Source organism: Salvelinus sp. IW2-2015, linkage group LG20 (assembly GCF_002910315.2).
Source record: "Salvelinus sp. IW2-2015 linkage group LG20, ASM291031v2, whole genome shotgun sequence".
NCBI lineage: Eukaryota > Metazoa > Chordata > Actinopteri > Salmoniformes > Salmonidae > Salvelinus > Salvelinus sp. IW2-2015.
This window is the reverse complement of record NC_036860.1, coordinates 59,621,862-59,635,973: the sequence shown is the minus strand read 5'-3', so window position 1 is coordinate 59,635,973 and position 14,112 is coordinate 59,621,862. Positions and strand designations below refer to the sequence as shown.

Here is a 14,112-nt window from a genome sequence, read left to right as displayed (position 1 = left end):
AGTTTGACGATTCTATGACAAACGGTGAATTAGTTATAGATTTTTACATTGTTAAATGGCTTTCGGCTTTTGGCAAATGTCTGTTGAATGTGTGAATATAAAACCAAGTCCCGTTCCACCTTAAATCGGATTTGCGTTTGTGAAAAATATGGCGCTTTTATGAGGGTGAAAACCCCGCGCCCCGCCCTAAAAACACTGACCACGATGGACCGATACACTAGCCTACTGGCAATGGAGGAGTGAGGAAACTTCGCCTGTCAAAAGTGCAGATTCAACATTAGCTTTTGTACTGTGTCAAGTCCAATGATCAACACCGCCTTTGTAAGTGATCGCACAGCAATTCGTGCACAGAGCAGTAGAGTGCACGGAGGCTGACTATCGGGAGAGAGAACGAGTGTCGTCGTAGAATAGAACAAGTTCTAGGTTGTTTTTTGGGGGGCGAGTGTTGCCAATATGTCCGGGAATCCCACATTTGTGAGTCCCTTCCACAGACCCCGCTGTTTGGCGGCAGCCGCGCCAGCAGGGAAAGCCAAACTCACCCACCCGGGCAAAGCCATTCTAGCAGGTAAGGATGAAGTCATTCATCTTTCCTTGTGTAAACTGCTGATACTTTGTTTCACATTTTCATACAGTGCTCATTCCAGCGCATTGCTACATTCTAACACTGCAAGTCATTGTCACTGTGACAATGCAGGGTATTCTACATGGGCTTCTTTTTACTTTTGTCGAGTGGCAGTTTGTTATATTGTAGCAATATATTTAAACACGATTGCCTGCCTATAGTGCTTGCTATGGGAGTGGTGAGTTTTGTTAGTGTAGTGAGTTATTTGAGAGTCTACTAATCCATTCAGTCATTTTTTTTCTTCATTTAGTCATGAACTACATGTCATTCAGTTGCTAGGGAGTAAGTGGCCCATTCATAGACGCTAACTACCTTTAGCGTCAATTCATGAAGGTATCTTCGAGTCAGACTTAGATTACAATATAGCAACCCATATCATGTGCTGTTCTTGACAAGATGCTGCAATATGATAATTATTGAACATATATGAGACTTAAGGAATACAAGACAGTATTAAATTGTTTGGAAATAAAACCTAAAATAAGAGTCTACCATGTCTAAGCCTGGGTTGTCTTTAAACTGTAGTAACCTCGAAGTGTTCAGCGAAATCCTACTCACTTTAACTATGGTTTTGGCTCCATCTGTTGAATTACTACTATCAATTTGCCCTTTGAGCCTTTACTTCAATGTGTGTGTGTGAGCGAGCGGTGTGTCTGTTCTAATCAAGGACACATGCTCTGGCTGAAAGTTCCAGGGTGTATAGAGTTAATTAGATGCATGTCGTGGTCCTTTTTCTCTGATAATTACTGACCCCATGATCCTACTGAATCCCCCTCTCCTCAGTCCAGCAGAGCTCGGTTAACATGGCTTATGAATGGAAGTTAGGCAGGCTTTCCTCTCACAGGAATGGGGGCTGAGTGGAGTGTGCCATAACACTAAAGTTACAGAATCTGGCAAACTTGGTTTCAGACACAAAACATTTACAAAGTTCCAATCTAGGAAAGAATTTGTTTGAATTTTATAGAACACTTGGTGCCAACAGCGATAATGGTTGGCTGTTCTATCCCTTTCTCAGAGTAGAGTCGTGGCCAAAAGTTGAGAATCAAATCAAAGTTTATTTTTCACGTGCGCCGAATACAACAGGTGTAGACCTTAGAGTGAAATGCTTACTTACAGGCTCTAACCAATAGGGCAAAAAAGGTATTAGGTGAACAATAGGTAGGTAAAGAAATAAAACAACAGTAAAAAGACAGGCTATATACAGTAGCGAGGCTACATACAGACACCGGTTAGTCAGGCTGACTGAGGTAGTATGTACATGTAGATATGGTTAAAGTGACTATGCATATATTATGAACAGAGTAGCAGTAGCGTAAAAGAGGGGTTGGTGGGTGGGTGGGACACAAGAATGACACAAATATTAATTTTCAAAGTCTGCTCCCTCAGTTTGTATGATGGTAATTTGCATATACTCCAGAATGTTATGAAGAGTGATCAGATGAATTGCAATTAATTGAAAAATCCCTCTTTGCCATGCAAATGACTTGCATTGGATTTGTGCCACAAATTATATAAAGTTAGCATTTGAATCAGTGGCCAGGTAAACAAAACCAAAGAATGGGTTGCTGTCATACCTGGTTCAAAAACTTACCCTGTAAGAAAACCAGTATGTAATTTGGGACATAAACCCAACAAATTCAATGACTAATTCCTCTAAACATGAATAAAACATATTTTTTTGTTGTTGCTGAGAATACATTACATAGGATGAAGAAACAATACTCCCAACCGCAGCTCCATACTACTTGTCAAAGATAGAGTAATGATACTATATACTCATTGTTGGGGTGGGATTGGCTTGGGGTGTAGGGCTTTTGACCACTTCTTTGGACTCCTCATGTCTTACTCATTGTTAGCAAAACATTTGGTCCAAATTGGATGTTAGGTACTATAATTTTTGAATATTATATACAGTTGAAGTCAAAGTTTACATACACTTAGGTTGGAGTCATTAAAACTCATTTTTCAACCACTCCACAAACTATGGTTTACAAACTATGGTTTTGGCAAGTCGGTTAGGACATCTACTTTGTGCATGACACAAGTAATTTTTCCAACAAATGTTTACAGACAGATTATTTAACTTATAATTCACTGTATCACAATTCCAGTGGGTCAGAAGTTTACATACACTAAGTTGACTGTGCCTTTAAACAGCTTGGTAATTTTCCAGAAAATGATGTCATGGCTTTAGAAGCTTCTGATAGGCTAATTGTCATAATTTGAGTCAATTGGAGGTGTGCCTGTGGATGTATTTCAAGGCCTACCTTCAAACTCGGTGCCTCTTTGCTTGACATCATGGGAAAATCAAAAGAAATCAGCCAAGACCTCAGAAAATAAATTGTAGACCTCCACAAGTCTGGTTCATCCTTGGGAGCAATTTCCAAATGCCTGAAGGTACCATGTTCATATGTACAAACAATAGTACGCAAATATAAACACCATGGGACCACGCAGCCGTCATACCGCTCAGGAAGGAGACGCGTTCTGTCTCCTAGGGAGGAACGTACTTTGGTGCGAAAAGTGCAAATCAATCCCAGAACAGCAGCAAAGGACCTTGTGAAGATGCTGGAGGAAACGGGTACAAGAGTATCTATATCCACAGTGAAAGGAGTCCTATATCGACATAACCTGAAAGACCGCTCAGCAAGGTAGAAGCCTCTGATCCAAAACCGCCATAAAAAAGCCAGATTACGGTTTGCAACTGCACATGTGGACAAAGATCATACTTTTTGGAGAAATGTCCTCTGGTCTGATGAAACAAAAATAGAACTGTTTGGCCATGATGACCATCGTTATGTTTGGAGGAAAAAGGGGGACGCTTGCAAGCTGAAGAACACTATCCCAACCGTGAAGCACGGGGGTGGCAGCATCATGTTGTGGGGATGCTTCGCTGTAGGAGGGACTGGTGCACTTCACAAAATAGATGGCCTCGTAAGGAAGGGAAATGATGTGGATATATTGAAGCAACATCTCAAGACATCAGTCTTTTTTTTAGGTCTATCGGTGTCAGTCAACTACTATGCTTTCACCTGGAGTGAAACGTGAGTTATAGGGGCCCACTCATTTTAACTCACAGAATAGATGAGAGCAATATGATTGGATGTCTACCAGTAAGTGCTTTCACAGTCAAACCGAAATGAAGGAAAGGAGATGAAAGGAATCCAGTGAGATTCACCCAATAATGTGAGTGCTTGGCAGGGGGCTGGGGCCTGCAGTGCAGTGCTGTGTTACTGAATCCATGAACCATGATGACACAGCATAAATCCACACACTTCTGCAGTTCAGAGAGCACACACACACGCACACGTGCAGCTGGATTACAACATCCTTTCACCCGACCAGCTTAGACCAGGGCCAGGGGCGCATGCTGAAGGTAGGGTTGTCCTTTCATTTTTTTTCTTCTATTTTCTTTCTTCACTGTTCACTTTTTAGTGCATTTTTTGTACTTGATCACCCCCATAGAATGCAAAGCACTCAGACCCAGTAAAATGTGCCATAAATGTATATTCAATTAATTGGTAATGTTGTTGAGCATAAACTATGGTCTTCAACACCCTCATCTACACAGATTACGTTATATCTGGATATGCAGTATTTTGGCTTGCTCCTTATCCTTAACTCTGAGCCCTTCTTTCTCAACATAGAGAGTTGTAGTAGGTCAGTTCAAAAGTCAACTCATATTGAAGTATCATTGTTGCACGAGCATTTATTTCAGCGTGTTTTGTTTGCACACTTTCCTTTGCAAGAAAATAAGTGTGTGTGTGCTCGAATGTTTCCCTCCCACCAGAGACCAGTCAGCTAAGCTGTCTATTAGCCCAGAGACTATTACAATCTCAGTAGTCAGACCTGACAAACTGGTTGTCTTTCTCCTGTCCTGTTATGAGGAAACCGTTAGACATGGCTAATTATAAATATCTAACTTTATGACGGAAGGTACTGGGCAGAATTTCGAACCTACTGTGTAATAGCAAGATAATTTGCGTGAGAGTTTGTGTGTTTGTGGAGATTGTTGCATGTCCGTTCCTGTGTGGGACTGACGGACCAGCATGTCTGTATGTTGAGGTGAAATGCATGCTTGGAGTCCAGAGCCTCAACAAATGTCTCTTTCAGAAGCAGCAGCATGGGGTTGTGGTTGAGGTTCAACCAGGACGTTTCCCAAACACACACACAGGTTTAGAGTCAGCTTTCCCAACTCCAAATCTAACAGATTTTTCCATGGTGAGTGTTTAGCCTAGTTACAACTGGTTAGAGATCAGTGGTTGAGAATGCTAAATTATCAAATAAATTTTAGGTTGCTACCGGCGACAAACTCTATATGTCTGTGATGACTCTGTCACTGAGTGTGTGTAGCTCTAGCTCGCGGTCCCCTGCTAAGACGTTGCATGCATCAAATCAAATTCTATTGGTCTCGTACACATATTTAGCAGATTTTATCGCAGGTGTAGCCAAATGCTTATGTTCCTAGCCCCAACAGTGCAGTGCCACTGGGCTCCCGAGTGGCGCAGTGGTCTAAGGCACTGCATCTCAGTGCAAGAGGCATCACTACAGTCCCTGGTTCGAATCCAGGCTGTATCACATCTGGCCGTGATTGGGAGTCCCATAGGACGGCGCACAATTGGCTCAGCATCGTCCGGGTTTGGCCAGGGTAGGCCGTCATTGTGAATAAGAATTTGTTCTTAACTGACTTTCCTAGTTAAATAAAGGTTTAATTAATACATTTAACCTTTTATTTAACTAGGCAAGTCAGTTAATAACAAATTCTTATTTACAATGACGGCCTACTGGGGAACAGTGGGTTAACTACCTTGTTCAGGGGCAGAACAATAGATTTTTATCTTGTCAGCTCGGGGATTCGATCCAGCAACCTTTCAGTTACTGGCCCAACGCTCTAACCACTAGGCTATTTAAAAAAAAAACATACCTGACGATGTAAGCAAAACCCCCCCCCCCCAAAAAAAAAAATAAAGATAAAGGAATTAAGAAATATCTAAATTATTAGAATGAGCAATGTCAGAGTCCGGAATATAAGTATATACATGTACAGTTGAAGTCAGAAGTTTACATACACTTAGGTTGGAGTCATTAAAACTTGTTTTTCAACCACTCCACAAATTTATTGTTAACAAACTATAGTTTTGGCAAGTCAGTTAGGACATCTACTTTGTGCATGACACAATTTTTACAACAATTGTTTACAGACAGATTATTTAATTTATAATTCACTGTGTCACAATTCCAGTGGGTCAGAAGTTTACATATACTAAATTGACTGTGCCTTTAAACAGCTTGGGAAATGACAGAAAATGATGTCATGGCTTTAGAAGCTTCTGATAGGCTAATTGACATAATTTGAGTCAATTGGAGGTGTACCTGTGGATGTATTTCAAGGCCAACCTTCAAACTCGGTGCCTCTTTGCTTGACATCATGGGAAAATCAAAAGAAATCAGCCAAGACCTCAGAAAATAAATTGTAGACCTCCACAAGTCTGGTTCATCATTGGGAGCAATTTCCAAATGCCTGAAGGTACCACGTTCATCTGTACAAACAATAGTACGCAAGTATAAACACCATGGGACCACGCAGCCGTCAGGCCGCTCAGCAAGGAAGAAGCCACTGCTCCAAAACCGCCATAAAAAAGCCAGACTACGGTTGCAACTGCATATGGGGACAAAGATCATACTTTTTGGAGAAATGTCCTCTGGTCTGATGAAACAGAAATAGAACTGTTTGGCCATAATGACCATCGTTATGTTTGGAGGAAAAAGGGGGAGGCTTGCAAGCCAAAAAACACCATCCCAACCGTGAAGCACGGGGGTGGCAGCATCATGTTGTGGGGGTGCTTTGCTGCAGGAGGGACTGGTGCATTTTGAAAAATAGATGGCATCATGAGGCAGGAAAATGATGTGGATATATTGAAGTAACATCTCAAGACATCAGTCAGGAAGTTAAAGCTTGGTTGCAAATGGGTCCTCCAAATGGACAATGACCCCAAGCATGCTTCCAAAATTGTGGGAAAATGGCTAAAGGACAACAAAGTGAAGGTATTGGAGTAGCCATCACAAAGCCATGATTTCAATCCTATAGAAAATTTGTGGGCAGAACTGAAAAAGCATGTGTGAGCAAGGAGGCCCACAAACCTGACTCAGTTACACCAGCTCTGTCAGGAGGAATGGGCCAAAATTCACCCAACTTATTGTGGGAAGCTTGTGGAAGGCTACCCGAAACGTTTGACCCAAGTTAAACAATTTAAAGGCAATGCTGCCAAATACTAATTGAGTGTATATAAACTTCTGACCCACTGGGAATGTGATGAAAGAAATAAAAGCTTAAATAAATCGTTCTCTCTGCTATTATTCTGACATTTCACATTCTTAAAATAAAGTGGTGAACGTAACTGACCTAAGACAGGGAATTTTACTGGGATTAAATGTCAGGAATTGTGAAAAACTGAGTTTAAATGTATTTGGCTAAGGTGTATGTAAACTTCCGACTTCAACTGTATGTATATGATGGTTTGTATAGACATTATTGGCAGTATATGAATAGAAAAGTTGTATACAGCAGTAGTTATACAGGATAAGCCTTGACTAGAATACAGTTCAATGACTATATACACAGAGCAGCAGTCTCTAAGGTGCAGGGTAGAGTACGGGGTGGTAGCCGGCTAGTAACAGTGACTAAAGTTCAGGTCCGTGTACTGGGTGGAAGCTGGCTAGTGGTGACTATTTAACAGTCTGATGGCCTGGAGATAGAAGCTGTCTCTCGGTCCCAGCTTTGATGCACTTGAACTGTCTCCGCCTTCTAGATGGTAGCGGGGGGAACAGGGTGTGGCTCGGGGGCAAAGCCGAATTTCTTCAGCATCCTGAGGTTGAAGAAGTGCTGTTGCTGGTTGTGTGCCACATCATTGACTGTGCCGCGGGCGCCAGATTGCTATAACATACAGTGTGATGTGGTTAGCTGATATGTAAAATACCTATCCAGGCGTTGTAAGATCTGGCATGCGTCACTAACGCCCGGGCAGAGGAATGCACCCTATGTGTGTACTACTTTCTCTGTTCCAGTGGAGAACTCCGGTTACCACAGCCACAAAGTCAAAATTGGATTTATCGTAAAAATCAATGAAAACAAAAATGAGATTTTTGATCTTAATTTAAGGTTAGGCTTAGACATAAGGTTAGCAGTGTGGTTACGGTTATTGTTAGGTTTAAAATCACATTTAAAGAAGATACATTGTAGAAATAGGCAGGTTTATGACTGTGGCTGTGGTAACTAGAGACGACTTGTCACACCCCCACTGATCAGGAACAGCACAGAGGGGAGTATACTGTGGGCAGAATCCCAGTTTAACCAATCAGAGACCTTCTTTCTGTTTGCTGTTCAACTGCAGATGTGTGGAGCTACTGCTGTTAAGGTGGAACCATGAGGTTACCAATACAACTACAGTTACAGAGAAAAGTCCTCCTACACTGATCTTTTTAATTTGTTAAGTTATTGAAACACTTTTATTATTTATAATATTATTACATTTTATTTGTGAATGCAGTAATAACACATGCTATACATAAAAGGATGACATTCAGCTAGCAGAGAAGACCCATCTACAGTGCCTTCAGAAAGTATTCACACTCCTTGACTTTTTCCACGCTTTGTTGTTACAGCCTGAATTTAAAATAGATTAAATATAGTTTTTTTTTGTCACTGGCCTACACACAATACCCCATAATGTCAAAGTAGAATAATGTTTTTGGAACTTTAATAAAAACGAAAAGCTGAAATGTCTAGAGTCAATAAGTATTCAACCCCTTTGTTGTGTCAAGCCTTAAGTTCGTGGGGGGGATGTCTTAACAAGTCACATAATAAGTTGCATGGACTCACTCTGTGTGCAATAATAGTGTTTAACATGATTTTTGATTGACTACCTCATCTCTGTACCCCACACATACAATTATCTATCTGTAAGGTCCCTCAGTCGAGCAGTGGATTTCAAACACAGATTAAACCACAACCAAGGAAGTTTTGCAATGCCTTGCAAAGAAGGGCGCCTATTGGTAGATGGATTAATAAAAAATTAAAAAACATTGAATAGCCTTTTTAGCATGGTGAAGTTATTAATTACACTTTGGATGGTGTATCAATACACCCAGTCACTACAAAGATACAGGCGTCCTTTCTTACTCAGTTGCCGGAGAGGAAGGAAAACTGCTCAGGGATTTCACTGAGGCCAATGGTGACTTTAAAATCGTTAGAGTTTAATGGCTGTGATAGAAAACTGAGGATGGTTCAACAACATGATACTTACTCCACAATACTAACCTAATTGACAGAGTGAAAAGAGATGAAGCCTGTACAGAATAAAAATATTCCAAACCATGCATCCTGTTTGCAACAAGGCACTAAAGTAAAACTGCAAAAAATTAAAATGTACTTTTACCCTGAATACAAAGTGTTAAATCCAATACAACAAATTACTGAATACTACTCTCAATACTTTCAAGCATAGTGGTGGCTGCATCGTGATCTGGGTATGCTTGTAATCGTTAAGGACTGAGGAGTTTTTCAGGATAAAAAATAAACTGATTGCAGGCAAAATCCTAGAGGAACAGCTGGTTCAGTCTGCTTTCCACTGTGAGTTGAATTCACCTTTCAGGAGGACAATAACCTAAAACACAAGGCCAAATCTACACTGAATTTTCTTACCAAGAAGACAGTGAATGTTCCTGAGTGGTCTAGTTAGATTTTCAAGTACATTTAAGTAAAAACTATGGCAAGACCTGCAAATTGTTGTCTTGCAATGATCAACAACCAGTTTGACAGAGCTTGAAGAATTTTGAAAATGAATAATGGGCAAATGTTGCGCAATCCAGGTGTGGAAAGCTCTTCGAGACTTACCCAGAAAGACAGCTGTAATCGATGCCAAAGGTGCTTCTACAAAGTATTGACTCGGGGTTGTGAATACTTATGTAAATTAAATATTTCTTTATTTAATTTTCAATACATTTGCAAAAATATCTAATAACATGTTTTCACTTTGTCATTATGGGGTGTTGTTTGTAGATGGGTGAGAATTGTATTTTATTGAATCAATTTTGAATTCAGTCTAACACAAAATGTGGAATAAGTCAAGGGATATGAATACTTTTTGGGGGGCACTGTATCTTTAACTGAGAACTTGTGTCTGTTTCAGATTGAGCAGGGGGTATAGTGATCAGCCCAACCATAACACTCTGTCTCTCTCTAGGTGGTATTGCTGGAGGAATAGAGATCTGTATTACATTCCCTACAGAGTATGTGAAGACTCAGCTGCAGCTGGATGAGAAGGCCAACCCTCCCAGATATAAAGGCATTGGTGGGTATCTGTTCCAACAGTTTCTCCCAAACAGGAAAGTGAATTATTTCGTTACTTTTACATGATTTCCTATATTGTTACCAGTAATAGCATTAACAGTCCATCATTGGCACACATTGAAACAGAGATAGCTGTTTGCAGTAGACCTTACCTGGCAGATTAATGAAAAGCCTTGAGCCAGGGATCTGTACTAAATGGGTCTACACTGGCTCTACACTTTCCTGAGGTGTGTGTGTGTGTGGGTGCCTAGCTGTGTTATCTGTGTGTTTAGAGTCAGTGGACTTTGGCCTGGAGCTGCTCTGGAGCAACATGTTTGTCAGTCAGTTCTGAGTTCATACTCATGAACTCTTAACTGTAGAAGCGGCAAGTTGTTTATTGTCATGAGTTTTACCCTGAAGGCAGAACTGATCGGCTTCTGCTAGATGGGCTGGCTTCAAAGTCAAAATTGTCAAAATTGTAAATATTTATGAAGATAAAAGTTTGCTTTTTGGTCTTAATTTAAGGTTAGGTTAGCAGTGTGGTAAAACCATTTTTTTTTTTTTATGTATTTTATTTAACCTTTATTTAATTAGGCAAGTCAGTTAAGAACAAATTCTTATTTACAATGACGGCCTACCCCGGTCAAACCCTAACCCGGACGAAGCTGAACTAATTGTGCGTCGCCCTATGGGGACTCCCAATCATGGCCGGTTGTGATACAGCCTGGAATCGAACCAGGGTCTGTAGTGACGCGTCAAGCACTGAGATGCATTGTCTTAGATCACTGCGCCACTCGGGATGAAATCAGATTTGCTGACTTTGTGGCTGTGCCATCTAGTGACCACTCTGCAGAGCTGCCTCCAGTACATGAGTCATGGCAACAAATGCCAACCTACGTAGATGCAAGCACCGTGACTGTCACTAACACTTTCCTATATCCATGCATTACTTTTTGTTAATACTATTGAATGTTCCACATGTAACGTGCACAAAACACTATGCACAAAATACCTCAAGCCGAGTTGAAATATCTGCAGTTGACTGTGTATGTTTGTCCTTTCTCACCCTGATTCTCTCTCTCCCTTTTCCTTTCCTTTCCTGTAGTTGACTGTGTGAAGCAGACGGTAGACGGTCATGGGGTGAGGGGTCTGTACAGAGGGCTCAGCTCACTGCTCTATGGCTCCATACCCAAAGCAGCTGTCAGGTACTACACACACATACAACCACACTACACCACACACTGTTTATCTGTCTCTGTAAATCTTTTCTATGTCCCTGACAACCGCTCTCTCTATCAGGTTTGGTATGTTTGAGTTCCTCAGTAATAAGATGCGTGATGAGAATGGGAAGCTGGACAGTACCCGAGGTCTTTTCTGTGGTCTGGGGGCAGGAATGGCTGAGGCTGTGGTGGTGGTCTGCCCCATGGAGACAGTCAAGGTATGTGTCTTAAAATGTTTTAAGAAATCCTAAACAGTTATTTGCATGTGTCGATGTCAATAAAGATCTGTATATAATTTGAATCCATGTCGTCCACATGTGTCATTTCAGGTAAAGTTCATCCATGACCAGTCGTCAGCCAACCCAAAGTACCGGGGATTCTTCCATGGAGTCAGGGAGATCATCAGAACAGAAGGTAACACGAGGATTGACATTTTTCCATTCACCTAATAGGGGGATCTGGTTTTCTGCTAACAATACCGCCAATTTTTATAACTAATCCAAGATACACCGCAGCCTGTCGTTTCCAATGGGAACAAATTAGTCATAGTGGGCAGAACAAGCAAGGAGGGGTGCAGAGCCAAGCACGAGCTAACGAGATCCTATTGGCACGTTCTAGCATGTATTCGCATATTTCCATTAGGGAACATCTACTCTGTGATGTGCAGTAACTCAATTTGCCCTTGCACTCTTTCTAAACAACTGCATTTTTTTTTCTTTGGCAAAGGGTCAAATCTACAAAACTTAGTCCAGTCTATTCATAACAGATTCTGGTTTAGGGAACAAAAAACTGTATTGAGATAAAAATGTTTCCTCAATGAGAAAATTAGCATTATGTCAGCCAAAATCCATCTCGCTATGTCTTCTCCCACTGCCGGCCACTGGCCTTCCTCTCATCACCATATTTGGTAGTGAGTGGAAACACCAAGCGGATGCTTCACACTTATACATCCGGTGAAATATCTGACTCATTGTTCTATCTGTGGTACCGAGTTTGGCCTTGAAATTCCGTGGCTTCAATGAGAGGGGAGTCATTCTCCACTGGTTGAAAGAGACTAGTGAAGGGAAGAGGGAGTAGTTACTGCTATCTGCTGGACAGTTATTTGTTCTGGTCTCACCAACTGAAATGGCCGTTGGATGGTTATTTTATGGTAATTGGACGGAAGGTTGTGGGATGGTTATTGGCTGTGTGTTGATGTGTTGTGGTGTTGTGCTGTCTATGTCTCTTCCAGGCCTGAGGGGAACGTACCAGGGTCTGACAGCCACGGTACTGAAACAGGGATCCAACCAGGCCATCCGCTTCTACGTTATGACCTCTCTAAGGAACTGGTATAAAGGTGTGTGTGTGACCGACTTAGTTTGAATCCTTGTCTTCTGTGTATATGTGTGTGTTGTTTACCTGTGTGTGTATCCAGAGAGTCTCACTGCTCTGTCTCTCCCTGTCCGTTTCCTAGGTGATGACCCTAACAAGGCCATTAACCCTCTGGTCACGGGAGCATTCGGAGCCTTCGCTGGAGCTGTCAGTGTATTTGGAAACACTCCTCTTGATGTCATCAAAACCAGGATGCAGGTAGACACTGCCATGATTAATGACCTGGTCACATGCAGTGAATTGTAGATCTTTCTCTATACATGTATTGTATCATATTGTTAAGTGAACCCCGTCTGTCTCTCCTCTAACAGGGTCTGGAGGCTCACAAGTACAAAAGCACCCTGGACTGTGCCGCCAAGATCATGAAGCATGAGGGACCTAAAGCGTAAGTATCTCTGTACACACTAACTTTGTGACCTCCTGTCTCATTTTCATCTATTTTTATCAGACAGATAATGGTATTGACCCTGTGTCTGCCCTTCGCCTCTTTCCGTCATTCATTATTTCCTCCCTCTCTCCCCAGGTTCTATAAGGGTACAGTCCCCAGGCTGGGCAGGGTGTGTATGGACGTAGCTATCGTCTTCATCATCTATGAGGAGGTGGTGAAGGTCCTCAACAAAGTTTGGAAGACGGACTAAGACCACATTTCCGTGACGACCAGCGGAGCAGGGAACGGCCGGGAAGGCCCGTTGACATCATAACTATGGCCTGATTCCAAACCCAATCCTTTTGCCGTTTCCTTAGGTTATCTATGACTAGCAACCACCTCACAGATCTGACATGACTCTCTGTATTTCATTCCAGAAAGTTGTTCTCTGTCCCCTACCCTTGTTTACTTTGATGGTTAAGTGCACTTCACCTAGGGTGCTATAGGATCCTATTGGGAACACTACTATCATATTGTTTATACCTACTGTCTTTGATCTTAAGATCTGCAAGGGGGATTTAGCAAGGGCACAGGGGGTAGGGTGAGGGATTGGGCCTAAGTGACTGAAATATGGGAACACTGTGTCATTCCAGAGAAGTGTCGTAGACGGACGGTGCTTCAGTTCACTAATGGCTATTATTATAATCTTATGTTGTACGTTAACATACTTGACTTAATCAAAAATGAAATTATACTTATAAAACCCCAAATGATGTGATGTAGATCAACAGAAAACACTTGAAAAAACAGAGGAGGATCACAGAGGCTTTTAACTTCAAGGGCCACGGTGTACATTTAACAGGAAATGGTATTACCCGGTGAAATGGGTCTGGTAGAGACCATCGTTTTCCCCTAATAGCAGTATAACAGACATGTCTGTTTGTTCACGGGTCATATGAGTTTTATTGTCCAGGTTTAATGCAGGTCTGAAATGTTTTAGCTGCTTTACATACCTGAGTGCTATTACATCACAATGCCTTATAGATTGTTATATTCAGAGATATCTTTATGGTAGAACACTATTATGGGTGCTTTCGTAAATTCGTCAGTTATTCTGTTCTGTGGCACACTCAGACCAGAGTGCTCTGAAATCGGAGTAGATAGCCAGAGTGAATTTACGAACGCACCCTATATGTAGTAACCA

General features: G+C 41.6%; 1 protein-coding gene across 2 annotated transcripts; it reads left to right on the top strand.

Moving 5' to 3' along the window:
- Window positions 1–213: 213 nt before the first annotated feature.
- On the top strand, window positions 214–13,855 carry slc25a1b (slc25a1 solute carrier family 25 member 1b). Of its 2 annotated transcripts, none has more exons than XM_024011457.3 (9): window positions 214–565; window positions 9,865–9,972; window positions 11,056–11,155; window positions 11,250–11,388; window positions 11,500–11,584; window positions 12,402–12,506; window positions 12,624–12,739; window positions 12,853–12,926; window positions 13,065–13,855. In XM_024011457.3, exons 1-9 carry the CDS (start codon window positions 454–456, stop codon window positions 13,177–13,179), a joined length of 954 nt encoding a protein of 317 aa, XP_023867225.1. In that variant the 5' UTR covers window positions 214–453; the 3' UTR covers window positions 13,180–13,855. The 2 variants fall into 2 exon arrangements, with proteins under 2 accessions (XP_023867225.1, XP_070305627.1); XM_070449526.1 differs by lacking the exon at window positions 214–565 and adding an exon at window positions 3,988–3,998.
- Window positions 13,856–14,112: the final 257 nt, after the last annotated feature.